At 37.1% G+C, this 16,650-nt stretch overlaps 1 protein-coding gene and 1 pseudogene across 1 annotated transcript; one reads left to right on the top strand and one right to left on the bottom strand.

The window, feature by feature from the left end:
• Positions 1-1,415: 1,415 nt before the first annotated feature.
• Positions 1,416-13,892, top strand: LOC120168189 (annotated as a pseudogene).
• Positions 13,729-15,939, bottom strand: LOC120168156. The gene is made up of 7 exons (XM_039176974.1): positions 15,846-15,939; positions 15,649-15,709; positions 15,371-15,538; positions 15,164-15,215; positions 14,678-15,018; positions 14,372-14,597; positions 13,729-13,846 (listed from the first exon to the last, which is right to left on the bottom strand). Exons 3-6 carry the CDS (start codon positions 15,389-15,391, stop codon positions 14,379-14,381), a joined length of 633 nt encoding a protein of 210 aa, XP_039032905.1. The 5' UTR covers positions 15,392-15,538; positions 15,649-15,709; positions 15,846-15,939; the 3' UTR covers positions 13,729-13,846; positions 14,372-14,378.
• Between the last annotated feature and the right edge of the window lie 711 nt (positions 15,940-16,650).

The following is a 16,650-nucleotide window of genomic DNA, read 5'->3' on the forward strand; positions in this document are numbered from 1 at the left end:
TGCCAGGATGGAGGCGTGGTACAAGTTGAGGCGCCTCAGGCATAAGGGGACACTAAAGAAGTACGTGAGCCGATTCAGAAGACTCATGCTCAAAGTCCCAAGTTTGACTGAAGAAGATGCGTTCTTCACCTTCATGTTTGGACTGAAGCCGGGGGCGAAGAAAGTGTTGGAGCGAAGGGAAGTCAAGGAGTTGTCTAAAGCCTTGACAACCGCGGAGTCCATCAAAGAGTTTGGAGTCAAGAAGAACAAGACTTCCAAATCCAAGCCAAAAGCCGAGGGTAGCGGCAAGCTATTCCGAAATGAAGGCAAGTTGGATGATGAGGAAGGTTGTTCCTCGAGTGGCAGAGCAAGTCCACTCAATGATGAACCAGACGGTGGATCTGGTGATGATGTGTGCAGTCTTGGTACAAGTTCAAGTGCCGAAGATACTAAGCCGAGGGTAAGATTCGAGCACACGAGGGGGCGCAAACTTAAGATGCCAGAAGTGTTGCGAGACTACCCGAGAGGAGCCGAGTCATCCAAGGTAATGGATGAGCCCAAGATCGAGTTGTCCGGAGAAGAGGACAAACCTAGAATCGAGGGGGCGCTGAGAATTGCCTTAATAAGGTTCATTTCAGCCAAGGCAAGTAGAATCCAAGGGCAAACAGAGTTGTCCATGTCCAAGGAGTCGAAGAAAGGGCTTACCGAGGATGTTCAAGAGAGGAACAATTCTTTCAAGACTCATAGACAAGAGTCGAAGGGAGCCAAGACGTTGAGGGACAAGGCAACCGTGGAGACACCACCCATTTCCAAGGTGGTAAGTGAGCTCCTACCTTCGTGTTAGAAGGGAGGAGGCAAATAGGGGCATCGAACTTTGCCGTGAGAAAGTGCCGATGCATGATGGCGCAAAGAACTCCAATGACAAGGGTTCAATGCGGGGAGTGTCAAACTTCATGGAGCAAGAAGGGCTGACGTAAAATTTTGAGTAAATGCCAACTAAATCATAGGGGAAGGTACATTTCAACACTTATCATGTGTTCTTTGAGTTTGATTTGCCATTTTAAGCGAGTGTAGGTCGGGCAAGACCTAACTTTAGCGCGGAACGGAACAAAGTTTGGATGGGATCCAAGACTTTGTCGCAAGGGACAAGAGGGTCCAAACCGAGGCAAATCAAGACTTGTAGGAAAGAGTTCCTACATTAGAGATGCACTTGTGGACATGTTAGCCCATTTCATTACTTGGCGGCAAGAGCCATAGCAAGCACATCCATTATGGAAGGTCGAGTCCTTATGGGGAACATGAACAAGTGGAGGCGTCGAAAGGCAACCAAGTTGATGGGAAGTATGGCGTAAAAGATCTTGAAGTTACATGAGGCAAAAGCCAAGGAGAGCAGTTCGGAGGAACGCGACAAGCCAAGGCACCGAAGATTATCCAAGATGATGTTGCCCAGGATCGTCGAGTATAGCGACGAGGGCGTCGCTAGGTTCAGTGGGGGAGAATCTCACTGGCTAGAAACTTGGGTCCGAGATATTGGTGTAAACGTCCGACAACGAGGTTCAATATGGAGTATCGGGCTTACAAGTTCGATAAGGATCTATTCCGAGGCATCCAAGAGAAGCGACGAGGGCGATTGGGGCAATTCTGTCAAGGCTCGTAGATTCGAACCAAGACATGTGAGCAGATATCTGTAAGATAATTATACAGACTATTGGGCTTGCCCAGAACCATCAGATCTGGCCCGTTCCTTGGAGGATTCTAGAAGGATAAGGTTAGGTGGGATTGCCTTAAATTAAGGGAGGTGGGTTAGGTGGGAATCAATCCTAGCCCTTCATGTAAAACGATCTTGACCATCGATTGAGAGGGAGCTCCCCTATAAATAGAGAGCTCTCATCCCCATTTGTAATCACCCAATTCTATTCTTCTATTTGAGAGAGTAATATAAGCTCTGAGGCATTTGCTCTATTTTTTCTGAGTTCTTTGTTCTTGTTACCTATCTTGGTGGCCAGGAGTAGCCACCTTCGTGTTAGCACTTCCACACGATAGTCTGACCTTGTAGCTCGAAGTAGCCTGTTGAGTTAATCGATTGACGGAATTGGCCAAGAGGGGGTGAATTGGCAATTAAAAATTTGGTGGAAGCTTTTTGCAGAAAATTGAAAGTAATTGCACAGCGATTTAAAGTGGTTCGACTTTCTCAATTAAAGTCTACGTCCACTACCTTAGCTATCCACACTAAGGATTTTCCAACAAATTCACTAATTTGTTCTTTCTTTTGAGGCCAAAGAGATAACCTTACAACACTCTCAAGAATATATCTCAATTCTTGAGAACACTCTTTTCCAAAGAGAATATTACAAATTTGCAAACTTACAAGGAAAACCTCACAAAGTAAGATGTTTGCACAATTCTAGAACAAGAAAAGAACACTCACAAATAATTACAAATGAGCACAAATGGTGTTCTTTGAAAGCAAAATGGATATTGAAAGGAAAATTAGCTTGATTTGCACAAACTTGGTGTTTGATGCTTTCTCTCTTGTTTCTCTATAATTTCATGTTGATCAAGGGCTTCAGAACTTGTTTAAATACACCTTGAATCACTTTTGAACGTTGGGGATGATTAGTGAAGATCATATAGCCGTTTTAGTGTGAAAACAATTAATAAAATAGCTTGGACCGTGGGGGGTATGGGGAATCGGTTCCCTAAGTGTAAATTCAAATATTTCGACCGTTATACAAGGGGGGAATTGGTACCCCCTGGGGGGGAATCGGTTCCCTCCAAGCATACTGGAATTCTCGGAGCCAAACCATTCAGGGGGGAATCGGTACCCCCTTAGGGGGAATCGGTTCCCCATGAGCAATCTGGAATTTTTGGCTTTGAAATGGTTCGAAATACTTTGTAAAATTATTTTGAAATTGTTTTAAGATTAAAACTTAATTTTACACTTTGAGTAAGGATTAAAAATGATCTTTGAAATATTTGGAGTAATGTTTTGATATTCGAATAATTCTATCGAATATACTTAGAAAATCATTTGGAAAATCTTAAAATTCATTTAACTTAATTTGTTATATCGAAATATCAAAATGTTTTCAACAATCTCCCCCTTTTTGATATAACAAAATATTTTAGTAATTTTAAGATTTTGAAATCAAGTTTTGAAATTACTCTCCCTTACTTTAGCACTTCTCCCATATAGCATTTAGAAAACACATTTAACACCATTTAACACTTCTCCCCTTTTTTGTTAAATCAAAAAGACATTTTAAAGAATTTAAACAAGTTTTTGAAGTCATTTAGCCAATTGATTATATATAACATAAGCTGCTAAGATCACAAGCAAGAGAAACGTTAGCCATTAGTTTCATAATCAATATTCATAATTAATGTGAAATGGTAAAATTGGTCATATATCTAATCATGAAGTAAATGATGCAATAATGAATAAATTTAATCACGCCAAATAGATAATTTCTAACCATTCATAAATCCAAACAAATTCAAAGTCAATCAATCCACAAATTCAAACATTCCAAAATATTCAAAATGTTAAAACAATAAGTTTGGAGTTCAAAGCAAAACATTGAATCACATATCCGGATCAGGAGGAGGAAAACGAGCTCGCATAGCGGCCATTTCGTTAGTGAGTCATTAATACGTGTGTTGGTTACTTCATTATTTGCACGTATTTCCCGAAGAATTTCTAATTGTTGAGCTCCCATTGTGGATAAATGGGACTCTATAGAAGTAAAGCGCGAATCCATAGTAGCGTATCGAAAATCGAATGTCTCCATAAAGGATTGGAAATATAGAGGCATTGGATGCGTTTGTTGTGCTTGCTCTTCGGGCTGCTCCTCGGGCTGCTCAGGCTCATCTTCGGCTTCATCGATGTCTCGCATTAATTGCTCAAGCTCGAGATCTTCGTCAGCTTCGGGTGGAGCTTGTGAAGAACTAGCTCCCGGAGTATTTGCAGAAGATCGAACCCATCACCGGTTTCCTTATCCTTAATCCATCCCGCTCTCGTTAAGGAAAGAAGGTTAATTTGTTTCTTAAGGGGAAAAACGACATCTAGACCGACTCTAAGCCCAGATTTGGAAAACATATTACTCAAAATGCAACCGTAAACAAGAGATGAACAGAGTTTTTTGTTGGGAACAAGATTTACGGTTTCAACAATTTCAGCAAAAATAATCTAAGGAAGATTGATTTTAATATTGTTTTCGAAACAATATAACCACCAAAGATCTAAGGCTCTAAGAGTAGAATAACGACCTCCGGATGGTCAAAACCACCAAGAAATCATTAGATGAAGAAAACGTTCATGAAGGTCTAGGATACTTGCACTATCTCTTCTTTTATAACGAGATCCTAAAGCCTGTTTTTCATTTGAAATACCATCATTATCTAATCCGAATGTATTGGATATTTAAGCCGAGTCAATATATAAGAATTGTCCTAGAAGGTAGGAACGAATTCCTATGGTTTCGGTTTCGGTTTGGTTTTTAACACAAACGTCATTAGAATATAAAATACGAACAAGTTGATGGTAAACGATGGGTTCAAGGTCAAAGAGTTTATCAAATTTCCACTCTTGTAAAAGAGGAAGATATTTAAAAGTGATAGCTAACATAGCTTGACGAGAAGGAATACGTTCTTCCCGGATTTTGTAAGAGTCAAAATATTGATAATACCAAAAACGATGATTTCTAGGACCAGGATGATTGAAACACGAATTTTGGATAGTCAAGTTAGGATCAATGGGATTAGGATTAGAAATTGGAATAGGATGAAGATTTGGAGGTGGATTTGGTTGACGGTCTGAACGACTAGATGAAGACCTAGCACGTTTAGGATTGGACATGGTTTAGGAAATCGGAATAGAATTGATAACCTGCAATTTAAAAAAAATATGTATGCAATTCAATCAATCCCAAAACTCAATTGAGTCCTCATTATTTAAAGGTTCTCTAAATCAATCCTAATGGGCAAAGTTTTTTGAAAATATGGTTTTGAGAAACAATATATGTATAGTTTTCATAATAACAACATAATTTAATCAAAACACAATAATTTGAAAGTTATTTTTTTTTATTTCGAAAATTTAGAAAATTTTGAAAAAAAATCTTGTGTTTTTGATGAAATTAGTTGTAATATCTAGTTTCTAATCACTAAATAATCAATGCCCGATCAATAATTCAACCTAGAACTAATTAAAACTAATTCTATGTTCATAAATTGATAAAAAAAAGGTTTTGGAAAAATACCTTGAATGATTTCGGATTTGAGTGAGATTAGATGAAGTTTGCACGTTTTTTATGATTCCAAAAGATTTAGAGGATGATATTTGAAGTGAATTCTGATTAAAAACGTTGATTTGAGGCAAGAATGGAGATTTGAGAGAGTAGAGGGAAGAAACGACGTGAAGGAATAAGAGATGGTTTGAGCAAATATTGGGTTCTGCCCGTGTTTAACCAGAACCCTAGGGGGGTATCGATTCCCCTGTGGGGGGAATCGGTTCCCCTTCAAAAGGGGAATCGGTTCCCTCAAGGGGGGATCGATTCCCTCTGCACCAAAATTCTAAAATCCGATTTTAAACACCCAAAATGCTAAATTAATTTCCTCTAGTGGTATTGGCAACTCATATATTGAAAATTAATCATGTTCAAACAATTCAATTAATCTTTAAACGATATTTGAACATAAAATTAATTTTTCATCAAGAATCATAAACTCCCCCTAACTAATAGCAATGAATGCAATCAAAAATTACTATTATAAGCATTTTTCATTTATTATTAAAAGTGCTAAAATTATTTTAAACACTCAGTGAAGATAGATTGGTCAAACCTAATTCTCTCATAAGTGTCCAAAATCGTTCCTTGTCTAAAGGTTTTGTAAAGATATCCGCTAATTGGTGCAAAGTATCAACAAATTCTAGAACTACATCTTCCTTAGTGACATGGTCTCTAATGAAGTGATGTCTTATTTCAATGTGCTTAGTTCTAGAGTGTTGGATGGGATTTTTAGTGAGACAAATAGCACTAGTATTGTCACACTTGATAGGAATGGTACCTACTTCAATTCCATAATCAAAAGGTTGTTGTTTCATCCATAAAACTTGTGCACAGCAACTACCAGCTGAAATGTATTCGGCTTCAGTGGTAGATAATGCAACACAATTTTGTTTCTTTGAAAACGAAGAAATTAGCATATTTCCAAGGAATTGGCAAGTACCGGAGGTGCTTTTCCTATCTAATTTGCATCCTCCATAATCCGCATCAGAAAAAGCATGCAAGCTAAAGCTAGAGTCTCTAGGATACCAAAGTCCTAAACTAGGAGTGTCTTTAAGGTATCTAAAGATTCTCTTAACAGCTAGTACATGTGATTCCTTAGGACATGATTGAAATCTAGCACATAAGCAAACACTAAACATAATATCTGGTCTACTTGCAGTTAGATAAAGTAGAGATCCAATCATTGACCTATATAATTTAACATCTACACATTTACCTCCTTCATCTAAGTCAAGCTTTGTTGAAGAGCTCATTGGAGTGTCATGAGGTTTCCCATTTTCCAGTCCAAACTTCTTGAGCATATCTTTTACGTACTTAGCTTGATTGATGAAGATGCCATCTTTTCTTTGCTTGATTTGGAGTCCCAAGAAAAATGAGAGCTCCCCCATCATGCTCATCTCAAACTCACTTTGCATTAGCTTAGAAAATTCTTGGCAAAGAACATAATTAGTAGAACCAAATATTATATCATCAACATAAATTTGAACTACTAATAAATCTTTACCTTTATGCTTCAAAAACAATGTAGTGTCAACCTTCCCTTTTGAAAAACCTTTTTCAATTAAAAAATTTGACTATCTTTCATACCAAGCTCTAGGAGCTTGCTTTAAACCATAAAGAGCTTTTGTCAATTTTAAAACATGATCCAGAAAATTTAAATCTTCAAAACCTGGAGGTTGTTCCACATACACTTCTTCTTTTATAAAACCATTTAAAAATGCACTTTTAACATCCATTTGATATAATTTAAATTCATTGAAACATGCAAATGCTAATAACATTCTAATTGCTTCCATCCTAGCTACGGGAGCGTATGTTTCATCATAGTCTATGCCCTCTTCTTGAGTATACCCTTGAGCAACAAGTATAGCCTTGATTCTCACTATATTACCACTCTCATCAAGCTTAGTCCTAAATACCCATCTAGTACCTACAGTAGATTTATTACTAGGCCTTTCAACTAATGTCCATACTTTACTTCTCTCAAATTGATTTAACTCTTCTTGCATAGCCATAATCCAATGTTCATCATTTAATGCTTCTTTAATATTCTTAGGCTCTATGCATGAGATAAATGCAACATAATTACAAATATTTCTAAGAGAAGATCGAGTTGTTACCCCTTTTGATGGATCACCTATAATTTCACCATCCTTGACATAGTTGTACTCTCTTGGATAAGTTACTTCCCTTTCTTCAATGATTGGATTCTCAAGAGGATCATGAGTTTCCTCATTTTTTGTTTCTTCCTTTGATGATGGTTCTCCAACGTCATGTCTAACGTCATTTGTATTTATAACACCTACATCATCATTCACACAAGAATCCTTCCTCGGAAGGGGATTATCATTGAAAACAACATGTATAGACTCTTCTACAACTAAAGTTCTTTTATTAAATACACGATAGGCTTTAGAATTTAAGGAATGACCCAGAAAAATTCCTTCATCACTTTTATCATCAAATTTGCCAAGGTTTTCTTTACTGTTGTTTAAAACAAAACATTTACATCCAAAAGAATGAAAATAACTAATGTTAGGCTTTTTATTTTTGAAAATTTCATATGAAGTTTTCTTTAAAATTGGTCTAATCATTACTCGATTTACAACATAACAAGCAGTATTTGTGGCTTCAACCAAAAAATATTTTGGCAAATTATTTTCACAAAGCATGGTTCTAGCCATTTCTTCTAAAGTTCGATTTTTCCTCTCAACAACTCCATTTTGTTGAGGGGTTCTAGGTGCTGAAAAATTATGGCTAATACCTTTAGAGTTACAAAATTCAGTAAATCCAAGATTTTCAAATTCAGTTCCATGATCACTCCTAACACTAGTTATAGAGTAACATTTTTCATTTTGGATTACTTTTGAAACGTGATGAATTGTTCTAATGATTCATCTTTAGTATTTAAAAATAGAACCTGAGTATATCTAGAATAGTCATCTACCAAGACAAATGCATATTGTTTTCCACCTAAGCTAGTAGTTCTAGTTGGCCCAAAAAGATCTAAATGGATCAATTGTAAAACTCTATGAGTTGATACATCATTAATGGATTTAAAAGAAACTCGCTTTTGTTTTCCTTTAGCACAAGCATCACAGATTTTATCATTATCAAATTTAAGCTTAGGCAACCCTCTTACTAGGTCTCCTTGAATTAACCGTTGCAAAACACTCATACTAGCATGTCCTAGTCTCCTATGCCATAACCAACTATCATGTTCATCCTTAGCAACTAGGCATAAATTAGTCATATCAAAATAATCTAAATGCACCATGTATATGTTTCCTATTCTATGACCAACAAGCATAATCTGATTAGATGCAATGTCAATGACTTTACAACCATTAATTTCAAATAAGACATTGAATCCTTTATCGCATAATTGGCTAATACTCAATAGATTATGCTTTAATCCATTCACATATAAAACATTTTTAATTTGTATGGAAGAGGTATTACCTATTGTACCAATACCTTCAATGTGACCTTTTGAATTGTCTCCAAAAGTCACTTCTCCATTTTTGGCGTTAAGCTCAATGAACCGGCTTTTGTCTCCGGTCATGTGTCTTGAACATCCACTATCAAGGTACCATGAATTTGAATTTGTTTCTCGTGCCTTGTAGCAATGCTCCTTTCCCTACAAACATAGATTAATTTTTTATTTTTGGTACCCAAATTCTTTTGGGTCCATATTCATTAGTTTCCAAAATCCTAGTCCCCTTAGGTATCCATTTGTGTAGGATATTTTTATCTTTAGTAGTAATAAGTTCTTTAGGAACCCACATACTTCTAACGATTTTTCCATTAGAGGTTCTTTGGGGACCTCTATGATTTTAGTTTCTAAAACTTTTTCTAACAAAGTTGGATTTTGAATTTCCACCTTTTTCAAAATGTTTTGTTCCAACTTTATCAAAAGAAGTTTTAAGATCATCAATTTTCTTTTTGATGATCATCATTGATCTTTGAAAGTAAATTTTGCAAATCTAAATTTTTCTTTTCAAACTCTTCTAGTTTGATTTGCAAATCTTTGATTTTACTTTCAAGATTGTTGTTGGTTTTGGATATGAGTTTGTTTTCATTTTTCAATTTTGAAACATCATTTTTTATATTTTAAAAATAATTTCTCATAATCCGAAGTCAACCCATTATATTCCTCTAATAACTCATAATAGGATAAATCATCAAAATCGGATGAGTTAGAAGTTACCTTAGAATCTTCCTCAAATGCCATCAAGCACAAGTTAGCTACTTCTTGTTCCTCTTCATCGGAACTTTCTTCATCGCTCCATGTAGCCACATGAGCCTTGTGCTTATTCTTTGATTGACCCTTTTTCTTCAATTATGGGCAATCATATTTGACATGCCCTGGCTTTTTGCATTCGTAGCAAATGATTGGGTCCTTCTCTTTCGGTTCATTTTTGAGGCCTTCATTTCGTTTGAATTTTCTTCCTCGATAAGGTCTCATCATTTTTCTGAAACGTTTGGCAAACAATGTCATTTCCTCGTCATCGTCATTGTTATTCGAATCACTCTCATCTTTTGTGGATTTGAGAGCAACTCCAATGTTTTTCTTCTTCTCCTTCTCCTTTGGTGTCTCGTCAATCTTGTCGAGGTCCACCTCATCTTCGAGCATCATTTCATGAGTGAGGAGTGACCCAATTAGCTCTTCAAGAGTTAAGGACGTTAAGTCCTTAGACTCGATGATTGCCGTCTTCTTTGATTGCCACGATTTTGGGAGGGAGTAAACTAACTTCCTCACAAGCTTTTCATTTGAAATGATCTCTCCATATGATTTGAGACCATTGACAATCGTTGAAAATCTATCCGTCATAGCTTTGATATCTTCATTTGGTTTCATCCTAAAATTTTCATAGCTATGCATTAAAATACTAATTTTAGATTTCTTTACCTCATCGGTACCTTCATGAGTGACTTGAAGTTTGTCCCATATTTCTTTTGCGGTTGTACACGATGAAACCCTTTCGTATTCATCTGGTCCAAGAGCACAAAAAATGATATGGATGGCTTTGGAGTTGAGCTGGAACATTCTTGTCTCTCTTTCACTCCACAACCTTGGATGAGTGAGAGGTTTGATGTATCCTTCTTCTACAACATTCCATGCTCCCATGTCACTTTCTTGAATGAAGTACATCATTCTATTCTTCCAATAGGTATAGTTAGCTCCATTGAAGAAATGAGGCTTGTTGACGGGCATCAAGTCGAGACCGAAGTTGAAGTTTGAAGCGGAGGCCATTGATGACTTTGATTATCGATATAACTCTTCCCGAATCGACTCAAGAGGCGATTAAACCTTCAAATGAGTTAGGCTCTGATACCAATTGTTGAGTTAATCGATTGAAGGAATTGGCCAAGAAGGGGGTGAATTGGCAATTAAAAATTTAGTGGAAGCTTTTTGCAGAAAATTGAAAGTAATTGCACATCGATTTAGAGTGGTTTGACTTTCTCAATCAAAGTCTACGTCCACTACCTTAGCTATCCACACTAAGGATTTTCCAACAAATTCACTAATTTGTTCTTTCTTTTGAGGCCAAAGAGATAACCTTACAACACCCTCAAGAATATACCCCAATTCTTGAGAACACTCTTTCCCAAAGAGAAGATTACAAATTTGCAAACTTACAAGGAAAACCTCACAAGGTAAGATGTTTGCACAATTCTAGAACAAGAAAAGAACACTCACAAATAATTACAAATGAGCACAAATGGTGTTCTTTGAAAGCAAAATGAATATGGAAAGGAAAATTGGCTTGATTTGCACAAACTTGGTGTTTGATGCTTTCTCTCTTGTTTCTCTATAATTTCATGTTGATCAAGGGCTTCAGAACTTGTTTAAATACACCTTGAATCACTTCTGAACGTTGGGGATGATTAGTGATGATCATATAGCCGTTTTAGTGTGAAAACAATTAATAAAACAGCTTGGAGCGTGGGGGGAATCGGTACCCCCTATGGGGAATCGGTTCCCTAAGTGTAAAATTCAGATATTTCGACCGTTATACAAGGGGGGAATCGGTACCCCCTGGGGGGGAATCGGTTCCCTCCGAGCATATTGGAATTCTCGGAGCCAAACCATTCAGGGGGGAATTGGTACCCCCTTAGGGGGGGAATCGGTTCCCTATGAGCAATCTGGAATTTTTGGCTTTGAAATGGTTCGAAATACTTTGTAAAATTATTTTGAAATTTTTTTAAGATTAAAACTTAATTTTACACTTTGAGTAAGGATTAAAAATGATCTTTGAAAGATTTGGAGTAATGTTTTGATATTCGAATAATTCTATCGAATATACTTAGAAAATCATTTGGAAAATCTTAAAATTCATTTAACTTAATTTGTTATATCGAAATATCAAAATGTTTTCAACATAGCCTCTTTGGTGTTAAAACTTCCGCAATCCGAAGCCTTGAGGGCTTGGTTCCAACCTTTGTGAGTTTGCATGCTCACTTAACTTGGGTAATGCTTACTTAGTCGCGGAGAAGGCCGAGGAGCGTCTAAGGCCGCACGACCCGTCAGACCTTGACTCTGATATTCCGACGGTTTGAGACGTCGAAGTTCTGGGGGCGTGACAATATATACTGGCTGAGGGGCTTTGGAGTTGAGGCCTCCCGGTTATCAACTAACGACAAAATAGCCCATAAATCAACAAATGTACCCAAAAAAATGCCCGACTTAATCTTAACATCCCCGACTAAATTGTCAAGATGCATTCGCGCATTTCTAACTTTGGTTTCTTCGCTCTATCAGAGGACTTGGCATTTCAGTAGAAAGCCAATTTTATTTAATCATGCTCGATCACAGAGATTCATAAGCCACAATTCTTGCATCGAATCTGTGTTTCAGAACAACCCCAACAACATGCACAACCGTTAAGCAACAAAAGGATCCTCCTCACGAACTCAACCCAGTGATTCCAATTTCCAACAAAACCAAAAGCGTTAGTTCCTCCGTCTTTTCTCAGGTATTTTAACAAACGAACTCCATTCATCCCTCTTCCCCCGAAAACTCAATCTTTTTTAACTTAAATTCCATAGGTGCGACTGTTTTGATTTGCACAAGGAGCTTATTCCATATGTAAAGGCATGGTCTTGGCAGAAACAATTTGTTAAACAAAAGAAAGCACTGATTCAATAACACGGCAATTGTCCGGATTCATTAATTATTCTTCAGCATAAACTGTTTATTCAATCGGCATTGGTACCTCGTACAAGTATTTGAATCTTGACGTAAAGGAAGATCTTTTGATGTTTATCGAATTGAACGGGGCGGGGAAGTTACATATGGGCCTGGACAGGTATGGTTTCAATACCTACATGGCTAAGAATGTGACATTAGTTTGATTTCAAGGTGATTTTCTCTTTGGACTAACTCCTCCTATACTACCTGTATTGCAATATAGCTAGTTATGTATCCTATTATTGATCTCCAGAATCACAAGATGGATCTTCATTGCTACCTTAGGACACTTGAGGAGGTGGTGATTCGGGTTCTTTCATCAACATTTTCTACTAAGGCTTGGCCTTCTAGGATTGGAGGTTTAACGGGTGTTTGGGTTGGTAAGATTTCTTATCTTCTCTTTTGATGCTTGATTTGTTTCCACTAGGCGAATGGCTAAGCAAAACTGTTATTATAAGCTTGAACCATGTTTTCTCAATCCTTTCCTTTTGAAATTGAACATATAATGCAGGACATTGCAGGCTTACTGGATGAGGAAATAGGCATAGGATTATCAATATTTTCTTGTTAAAGTGGGATGATGACGTTCCAATATAGCAAGGGACCAAAATGCATCCGCTGCTAGCCTGCATGACTCCATAGCTTTTTTTTCTCTCTCGTTTTGATTATTTGTTCTCGAATTATGTATCTTTTGTTAGAAGTTGTAAATGATGGGAACAAAGACGTTTAAGAGATTCACCCCATTCATTCTAGGCCTCGAATTTAAATATAAAAATAGCAAGCAATCGTAATGGTTTGTTATTCTCCATCTATTATTGATATGCAATTGAGGGTCCTGGCATCAAGGTGAATGGTGATTAAGTCTCGGACCATGCAGTTCTTGTGTTGTCTAGCTGCTTGGGCCAGCAGTCGGTGATAACAAGATTTTGTCATTCTCTTTAACAATAGCACTTACAATCATATTACAATGTCATTTTTCTAATCTGATTTCATTTGTAAGTAAATAACCCTGCCTTCTTTGATTTGATCTTTCCAAAATTTTGTTACAGGAAATCAGAGATTGGCTGCAATTGGTGTAAGAGTATCCAAGGGGATAACATAGCATGGGCTGGCACTTAATGTCACCACAGACCTAACTCCCTTCAGTCGGATAGTTTCCAGTGGGTTACAGGATCGTCAAGTTGGAAGCATAAAGGGGCTGCTTCAAGAATTTCAGTCATCTACACGATGCAATGAAGCAGTTAAACCAATTCCTGATGATGGTGAGTTCATTGATATCTCCTACAAGTCCTTGATTAAGGAATTTTTTGAAGTTTTCAATCTTGAAATCCATCAAAAGGCCGTAGATTTTGGAGAGGACCATTAACCAGATTGGAGGAGGCTCAAAGAATAATAAATTGCCTCAGTACAATAAGGTATTTTTTTATGCTTCTGTACCCTGCAATTATCCTTTAGAATTATAAGTCCAAATATGCAGATTATAGAATCGAATGATGCCAGAAATTTTCTAGTTTTCTTTTGTATGACTGCAATTCTATAAAAAAATAAGAAAAGAAAATCATGACTTCATTTGGTTTACCCTCACTTCTAAATTCAGTAGAATTTCTGCAGGTTTTTAGTTTTGTTTTTGAATTAAGGTCATCGATTTCAATATAAATTCAGATATACATACTAATATGTAGTTTCGTGGTCATGAAAAATGGTTGCTTCTTTATTGAACTATGATAAAAGGATAATATAAATCAAATAGTTCGAGAAACAAGTAAAAAATACCCTCGATTTCTCCTATTATGTAGAACAGATGAACATGCCTTGGGCCCTGAAGCTTCATGGATATCCAAGGAGTATAATTTGAAGATTCAAATTTCAAAACCAAGAAAGAACCATAGATTTATATGCCGCTCACCTAATCATCAATAGTTCTCTGCAACCGGTCTAGAAGGAAAAAGCCGTTGGAGAAATGTCATCAACGACCAAAGGCAAATCACAGCTAGGACTTGGAAAGTGACCACCATCCCAACAGTTGCACCGCTTCGCTTCAGCATCTCTGGGGTTTTCAGGGAGTCTTTCATCGAAGACATGAAGTTCTGAATGAATTGAATGGCTCTGGTCAACTGATACAATCTATACACCTGCAAAATCAATTACGAAGTTGTCAATCATCTTATTTGGTCTTTAGAACGAAAATAAATTCAGTAAAAAGACCAAATACCTCAAAAATGATAGGAACCAGGGGCCAGCAAGATGAATGACTCTTATCAAGAATCGTCTCGAATGTGCGTTGGGCAGCACAACCTACCAGGAAAGGAGCCACTGCAACCAGCGCTTGGACACCGAGCACTGGCCAAGTTACAAAAGCTGCAACAAGAGGAGTAATAATCTTGAAACCCGTTGCAAAGAGAGAGGATGATATGTAACCCCTGAGTCCTGTAATGAGACCCCACCTCTTGGTACTGAACTGCAAATAGGGCCTTTGAACATAATCAGTCACCAGAAAGAACACCCCAAGACCAATATAGAATAGCACTTCAAAGGAAAACGAGGACACAATTTCTGCACAATATAACCATGCGAAAACAATTGTATATGTTCATTTATGTTACACAAACACCACAGTACCACTGTACCAGTAATGAAATTTGACTCCATGATTGTGAAAACAAACGACTAAGGAGAAGATACAGTTGAAATAGAATACCAACAAGTTTCTCGTCCTTGAAGAAAGCCTCAATTGCATAGCTAAAAAAAAACTGTGGAAGGATCAATGAAGTAATCAATGAAATGGGTCCTAAAACCCAGAGGAAAGATCTTTTTCCTTCTTGGAAATGAGCTGACATCAATTTGCTCTCTTCCACCAGTTGGTGAGAATCAGATTGCCCATGAAAGGAAATAGAACCCGATTTACCATGAAACGATTCCACGCCATCAAATGTGTTTAAAGCCACAACAGATTTCTCACTCTCAGTCCCAGTATGGTTCAAACATGAGTTTTGATCAGACCCAGAAACACACACTATTGTTCCCCATCTGCTCAATCTCCACAATATATCCTCCTTATTTAACCTTAAATACCCTGAATTGTTTTTAGTAGAAAAACAAGAAGGCCCTTTTAGTTAAAGCAAAGAAGGGAATAACAAACGTTAAACACAAAAAAATCTGAGGGAAAAGAAGCAAAAGATATACACTTTGATGCATCTCCAAGCCCAACATTTCCGTTTCTTCTGATGATGTTGCATACAGGAGCCTTAAAATTTTGATCATTCGAAATGAGAGTGAGTTTCCGACTTCGACAAAATTAATGACGGAATATAAACGGGATAACAAGGTTTAACGCTAAGAAAGAAACAAACTTGAACGTAAATCAGGATAGATTTACTTACGGGTTGATTAAAGAATCGATTTTGACAAAAAATGCTGAACTTTGGGACACGAAATCCAAGGCATGCCGATTGAAGCTCCATCCTTTTTATGGTTTTAGCAGCGTTGATTGAAGTTGCTGGACGTCGGTCACCGCTTAAACCCCAAGTTTTCCCAATAGGCACGACTTTCAGTTTCTTGGCAATTAGAAAACTACCCGCCACAGAGCTGGCCAGCTGTTGGACCATTTCCACGATCTGAGCCCTCCCATTAATTACTACTAGTTTTTATGGATTTACTTGGTAACCATATAGGCCTAAAAACCTCTCAGGCCTTCCTCCAATATTAACTCGGACAAGGTAAAGGCTTTGAGGAATGCATAAATGTCAATCTAATTATAGAAAAAAATGTTTATTATATAATGATTGTGCCGATGAAGTAGTTGGTGATAACTCCATAATTTAGTGTATAACAATAACATATTCTTTTAGCTGTGCTCCTTTCTCCTGCCACTCAATTCTCGTGTCCACAAGCTCCAAAAACATGTTTTATGTGTTAGGAAATAAACGAGTAACAAGTAATTTTCCTATAGTCAGATTAGTGAGAATTCAAAATAAAAGCATAAAAATAATACCCGAAATTGATAATGGAGTTCAGCCAATTGTGCTTACGTCTCCGGACTGCTGCAGATCTTTTACTAAGAGAGAAAATTTACAGGTGTTTACAAAACACTCACTACTCACAAGAAAACTCTCTAGTATTGGGAGAAAGAAATAATTTTTGGGATGGTTTTGAAGCTAAATGAGCTAGGGTATTTGTAGTTGAAAC

Source organism: Hibiscus syriacus, unplaced genomic scaffold, assembly GCF_006381635.1.
Source record: "Hibiscus syriacus cultivar Baekdansim isolate YM2019G1 unplaced genomic scaffold, ASM638163v2 tig00111715_pilon, whole genome shotgun sequence".
Lineage (NCBI taxonomy): Eukaryota > Viridiplantae > Streptophyta > Magnoliopsida > Malvales > Malvaceae > Hibiscus > Hibiscus syriacus.

Excerpts from the sequence above, each read along its gene's own strand:
- LOC120168156 (XM_039176974.1), bottom strand. The coding sequence starts at position 15,391 with ATGGCGTGGAATCGTTTCATG. Across the intron at positions 15,216-15,370 it reads TGGCGTGGAATCGTTTCATG|TTTTTTTTTAGCTATGCAAT; the intron begins GTAAATCGGGTT and ends ATCCTTCCACAG. Across the intron at positions 15,019-15,163 it reads CAAGGACGAGAAACTTGTTG|AAATTGTGTCCTCGTTTTCC; the intron begins GTATTCTATTTC and ends TATATTGTGCAG.